Genomic DNA, 7500 nt, shown 5'->3' on the forward strand with positions numbered 1-7500 from the left:
CAACACCATCGCAATCATCACCATTACAATCATCACAATCATCATCCTCACAATCATCTTCACCGTCAGTACAATCACCAACAACACAATCATCACCAACATCACAATCATCATCACCATCACAATCAACACCATCGCAATCATCACAATTACAATCATCACAATCATTATCCTCACAATCATCATCACCGTCATTACAATCACCATCATCACTATCACCACCATCATCACAATCATCACCATCATCACCATCACAATAATCAGAATCATCACAACCATCATCACCATCATTACAACCATCACAGTCATCACAATCATCATAATCACAATCATCACCATCATCACAATCATCACAATCATCATCACAATCACCATCACAATCACCATCACAATCACCATCACAATCATCACCATCATCAAATCATCACCATCATCACAATCATCATCATAATCACCATCATCACAATCATCATCACAATCATCACAACCATCATCACAATCATCAACAGAATCATCACCATCATCATAATCATCATCACCATCATAATCATCACAACCATCATCACCATCACAATCATCATCACAATCATCATCACCATCATCACAACCATCATCACAATCATCACAATCATCATCACCATCACAATCATCACCATCATCACAACCATCATCACAATTATCATCACAATCATCATCAACAGAATCATCACCATCATCACAATCATCATCACCATCATCACAATCATCATCACCATCATAATCATCACAACCATCATCACAATCACAATCATCACCATCATCACAATCATCATCATTATCATCATCACAATCATCATCATCATCATCACAATCATCACAATCATCATTATCATCATCATCATCATCACAATCATCATTATCATCACAATCATCATCATCTTCATCACACTCACCACAATCATCACAACCATCATCACAATCATCATCACCATCATCACAACCATCATCACAACCATCGACACAATCATCATCACCATCATCACAACCATCATCACCATCATAATCACCATCATCACAACCATCATCACAATCATCATCACCATCATCACAACCATCATCACAATCATCATCACCATCATCACAACCATCATCACAATCATCATCACCATCATCATCACCATCATCACAATCATCATCACCATCATCACAACCATCATCACCATCATAATCACCATCATCACAACCATCATCACAATCATCATCACCATCATCACAACCATCATCACCATCATAATCACCATCATCACAACCATCATCACAATCATCATCACCACCATCACAACCATCATCACAACCATCATCACCATCATCATCACCATCATCACAATCATCATCACCATCATCACAACCATCATCACAATCATCATCACCATCATCACAACCATCATCACAATCATCATCACCATCATCACAACCATCGACACAATCATCACCATGATACCGCGGCGCTCACCTGCGCTCCCCCGCCGCCCCCGCCCCGCCCCGCGCCCTGAGGAGCCGGTGCGATGGCCTCCAGCTCTTGCTCATCTTCTTGATTTATTTTGTTTTCTCGCTTCCTCTCTTCTGGTTTCGCCGCTTCTTCCCCTTCTTTTGTTTTTTCTTGTCTCCTCCATTCCTCCTCTTCTGTTGTTTCGTCTCTCTGGTTCCTCGTGCCTTCTTTCCTTGCTTTGTTTTCGTAATTCTTGGTTTCTTCTTCGTAATTTATATCTTCTTGGCTCCTCGTGCCTTCTCTTCCATTTGCTTTTCCATTTTGGTTCGTCGTTCGAATATTTGCTTCGTCTGTTTGGTTCCGCGTTTCATCCTCTCTGTTTGTTTTGACTTGTCGGATCCTCCTTCCGTCTTCTTTATCTCTTTTCTCTACTTGGTTCTTCGTTTCTGTTAGTATTTTCCTTTTGCCATCGTTCCTTTCGTAATCTCTTTCTGTATTACTTCTGAAGTCGTTATCTTCGTCATCTTCATCGCTTTCTGTATCTCCGTCTTCGTCATCGTCATCGCTTTCCCCTTCGTCATCGTCTTCGTAACCGCCTTTTCCTTCGCTTTCGGCCTCGAGTTCATCGTGTTCGCTTGTGCTATCGCCTTCGTCTGCAGCATCGTAATCACTTTCTCCGTCTTCGCTATCGTCTTCACGGCATTCGCTTTCGTTACCGTCTTCGTCTTCCCCGAAGTCACTCTCTCTTTCCCTTTCGTCGTCGTCTTCGTCACTGGAAGCCCTTTCTGAGCTGCTTTCGCCGTCGTCTTCACCTCTGTGACCATTCCTGCGTTCACTTTCGTTGTCGTCTTCGTCTTCATCGCAATCGCTCTCTCGTTCCCTTATGTTATCATCTTCGTCTTCACCGCATTCACTTTCTCCTTCTCTTTCGTCATCGTCTTCGTCACTGGAAGCCCTTTCTGAGCTACTTTCGCCGTCGTCTTCGTCACTGCGAGAATTTACGCGTTCACTTTCGTTATCATCTTCGTCTTCACCGCAATCGTTCTCTCTTTCCCTTTCATCATCATCACTGTAATCACTTTCACTTTCACCATTTCCGTTGTCGCTTTCATCTTCACTTTCGTTATTGGTTGTTTCTCGTTCCTCATAATCATCTTCATCGTCACTTAGTTCACTGTCCTTTGATTTGCCTTTAGCTTTGTAACTCGAGTTGTTTCTTCTTTTCCCTTCCTCGTCTTCATCACTGTCATCGCTTTCTCTTTCCCTTCCGCTATCGTCTCCTTCACTGGAACCGCTTTCTATTTCTACTTCGTCGGCATCATCGTCTTCGTCATCGTCGTTGGAATGGCTCTCTTCTTCCCTTCCGTCGTCGTCATCGTCTTCGTCTTTGTCATCGTTGTCGGAATAGCTTTCTTTTTCCTTTTCGTCGTCGTCATCGTCTTCGTCTTTGTCATCGTTGTCGGAATAGCTTTCTTCTTCACTTTCGTCATCGTCATCGTCACTTTTTTCACTTCCTCTTCCACCTTTTCCGTTCTCGCCTTCATCTCTGTCTCCCTCGCTGTCACCTTCATCTTTTCCTTTTTTGTCCTCTGGTTTGCCTTTAGCTTTGAAGTCCAAGTAGTCTGCTCGCGTTCTTACTCTTTGTTCTTGCTCTTCATTCTCGTTTCCAGTTTCTTCTCCACTTGCACTTTCAGCGTTCTTGTTAATTCTTTCCTCCTTTCTTCTTTCGCCATGCCTCTGTCCTCGAGTCTCCTTCCCTTTTTCCTCTGGATGTTGAGTGGTCTTACTTTTCCTTTTATCCATGTTCCTCTCTCCCTTTCTTCCCCTCACCCCTTTGTCCTTTTATCTCTTTCTGTGGGCGAAAAAAACATGTAGTAATAATCAATTACTTATTATTATTTAATTATAATCAATTAATTATCAAGAGTAATATTAGTTTTATTGATATCAATAATGGCAATGACAGTGTTATCAAAAAGCAGTTTTATCAGTAATAATGAAACTGACTAATGATGATGATATTGAAAGCACTGGGATGAAGAAATAGATGGCTAAGATTAAAAATAAGAACACTTATAAGAATAGTAGTATTAATGATAGCATCAATAAAACCATTAATAACAGTTCTTAATGATACCCGTTATAATAGGGATACTAGTTACTACTAAGAAGGCATTTTCGCTGATGATATTCGATTAGATACCATACTACATAGAAGAGGATACATTCTCTTCACCCTTTTTATATGTTTCTCAGAATAACCTTGGACCAAAAGAAAGAAAAAAAGTGTATTAATATGAACATTTTACATTATATTTCTTTCACTGACGACCAAGAGAGAGACCTCAGGCCGTTCTTTCGCAACTCTGGCTCTTGAATCTAAGGAATTTTGGACACGAAAGAGCATGATCAGAGGAAGAATTGTCCCCGAGGTAAAGACTGGCGAGGACTCCCAGCCCAGCAAGACTAACCTCAAAATGTTATCAGTGCGACACGCGATAGCCTGTAATATCATGTATTTTTTCCCTAAATTCCTGGCCCGTTGGATAAGAAAGAAAACAGCATTTTCTAATCAAGTGATTATTTCTGAACTTATTGTGCAAGCATTATATTTAGGTTAAAAAAAAAAAAAAAAAAAAAAAAAAAAATCAATTCAGATATCTAAATCTGACATCACAGCGAGGTACTACTAGACAGATTTGTAAAATGACCATACACTATACTTCATTGTTCCCTCCAAAAACGAAGTGGGATCAGGGAACAGCGTTTAAGCTTTCAGAAAACAACCTCATTTTTTTATTATCTCTAATTATTGCGTCACAATTGCCGATTTTCTAAGGTAAAATAAAAAAAATAATATTTCAGTCGGCATCGAAAATCGCTGCTACCACCTAAAAAATAACGGTCGGGCCTTGAAATTTTCAGGGGAGAACCGGGGGCCTAGAAACTCTTTGGAAATGCATTAAAGTCAATTTCGGCAAGAGGGGCGAAAATCGCCGAAAAGCTCTGCTCCTCTCGGTCCCAGGCCGCATGCTCAACCCGGACTAAAAACAGTAATCAGATAAAGCTGGTGGAACCCTGACTTTTTCTCTTATCTGACAACTAGAGCTGTGGTGACTTGATTAACAATGGCAGGCTAAAGAAAGAAAATGATTTACATGAGCAGATTGTTTCCTTAAACCAAATATGACAATACGAATTTAAAGTGGTATTAATGGTAGATTAATTATGCTAACTTTGTCGCAAGCAAGACGAGAATGAGTGGCTGGAGCATTGGTAGTTTAGCTCCAACCCTGCCAAGTTTGCGTCCAAGATGGAAATATTTTAAAAACGAGAGGGATAGACCTCTTTGAAACTGCAGGATGTGAACCTTGTCCGAAATTTCAGGATCTGAAGATGTTTCGAAAATCTATCAAATTTCCCTATTTTTCCAAGGTCCCCCAGTTGTATGGGTTCCCTGCGTTCTCTTAACTTACAAAGCTAAGTGCTCGCCTCCTTAGCTGTGCCCCTGCAGTGATGCAACCCATTTTATACGAGATCATGGGCGAGAGTTGGCTGCGAGATGGGAACAACTAACCTTCGTTTCAATGAATCGTGTTTTAATAATAACGAAAACTGTAGCTTCAAAGTTTCATTTTGCCGTCAAAAGTTGACCAAGATCCGAACTTTATCTATAAAAATGTAAAACAAGTGGCATCAGTACTTTAAAGAATTTCTATATATTTGATCAAATAATTGTGGCACTTAATGATTACTTTAGACAACTTGAAGTAAACAGTAGAGCTTAGTTAAGGTGAAAAAGGGTACAGTATATACAAATTCCTTTGTGACAAATGTAGAACACAGCATGAATAAGAACGAATAACATTATCATCAGTATTACCATTATTGTTATCATTAATATTGTTATCATCATTATTATAATTATTATGAATATTATCATTATTATTATTACTAGCAGGATCTGTGGATATTCCAGAAAAAACTTTCACTTCCTTTCTCCCCTTCCCTCTCCCCCCCCACCCCACCCCCCCGCACTGCCACCCCTTCTCACTCCGAAATCTTCCCTAAATCCACTCTCCCTCTCACTTTTATTTTCAGCCATAAACTAATCTTCTCCCATTTACCCCCTCTTCCTCCTTAAAAATCCCCTCCTTCGCACGCTTTTCCCTTATCCAGCCCCACTTCCCTTTGAAGCCCCCCCCCCCCCCCTTCTTCCTAACTTTCCCCTTATTCAACCCCACCTGCTTTTCAAGTTCCCTTCCCTCCCTCTGCTTCCCCTGCCTATCTCCCATTTCTCTTCAGGCCCTCTCTTTCTCCCCTTTCCCCTATTCCTCTACCCCCTTTTCCTTCTTAACTTCCTCCTTCAGAAATAAATGTGCATAAACTGACGACCTAACTACTTCAGTGATGTGCACTTGCCTCGGATGATAATAATTATAATAATAATCATGATAACAATGTAAGAATTATAATAGTGATAGTAATTATCATAATACTGATAAAACAATAATGATGATGATAATACAATGATAATAATAATAATGATTAGAATAATAGTAATCATGCTAACAAAGTAAAAATAATAATAATAATTATCACTATACTGATGAAATGATGATATTACGGACGATACAGTATAATAATGATAATGATTAAAATAATAATAATTACAGTAATTAAACCAATGCTATTAATGATAGTTACAATAATAATAATAATAATAATAATAATAATAATGACGATAACAACAATAAGAATATCAATAAAATTAGCAATAATGTATGTATATATATGCATATGTGCATATATATATATATATATATATATATATATATATATATATATATATATATATGTGTGTGTGTGTGTGTGTGTGTGTGTGTGTGTGTGTGTGTGTGTGTGTATGTATATGTACATAAATAAATATATACATATATACATATTTGCATGTATATGTATATATATATATATATATATATATATATATATACATATATATATATATATATATATATATATATATATATACATGTATACATATGTATACATATGTATATGTATATATATACATATATATATATGTGTGTGTGTGTGTGTGTGTGTGTGTGTGTGTGTGTGTGTGTGTGTGTGTGTGTGTGTGTGTGTGTGTGTGTGTGTGTGTGTTTGTATGTGTCTGTGTACGTGTGCGTGCGTGCGTGCGAGTGCGTGTGTGAATGTGTGTGTGTGTGTGTGTGTGTGTGTGTGTGTGTGCGTGTGTTTGCGTGTGTGCGTATGAACGTGCGCGCGCGCGCGTGTGTGTGTGTGTGTATACACAAATATGTAATATGTAAATATATATGCATATATAAATACATGCATATACATACATATATGTACAAATACATATATACACATACAAATAGATAGATAGATAGACAGATGTAGATATATGTATATAAATGAATATATATATATATATATATATATATATATATATATATACATATATATATAAGTATATATATATATATATATATATATATATATATATATATACATACATATATATATATATATATATATATATATATATATGGTATACTGATATATATATTCATATGAGTGTGTGTGTATATGTATATATGTATATAAATATATATATATATATATATATATATATATATATATATATATATATATTCATTGACAGATATGAATAGATAGACAGATATAGAAATATAAAGATAGATGTATAGATATATATATATACACAAATATATATGTATATATATATATACATTATATATATATATATATACATATATATATACATTATATATATATAAATATATATATACATTATATATATATATATATATATATATATATATATACTTTTATGAGTGAGTATATATGTATATGTATATATATATACATACACACACACACACACACACACACACACACACACACACACACATATATATATATATATATATATATATATATATATATATATATATGTATGTATGTATGTATGTATACGTATA

At 36.4% G+C, this 7500-nt stretch overlaps 1 protein-coding gene across 1 annotated transcript in view; it reads right to left on the reverse strand.

Moving 5' to 3' along the window:
• The window catches only part of LOC113801199 (dentin sialophosphoprotein), a 13470-nt gene that overhangs the window by 5057 nt on the left and 913 nt on the right, over positions 1-7500 (reverse strand). The window contains exon 2 of the mRNA XM_027352008.2: positions 1493-3320. Within this exon, the coding sequence (XP_027207809.2) occupies positions 1493-3271 (1779 nt within the window). The 5' untranslated portion in view covers positions 3272-3320. The remainder of the gene's footprint in view (positions 1-1492; positions 3321-7500) is intronic.

This window comes from Penaeus vannamei, chromosome 1 (genome assembly GCF_042767895.1).
Source record: "Penaeus vannamei isolate JL-2024 chromosome 1, ASM4276789v1, whole genome shotgun sequence".
Classification (NCBI taxonomy): Eukaryota; Metazoa; Arthropoda; class Malacostraca; order Decapoda; family Penaeidae; genus Penaeus; species Penaeus vannamei.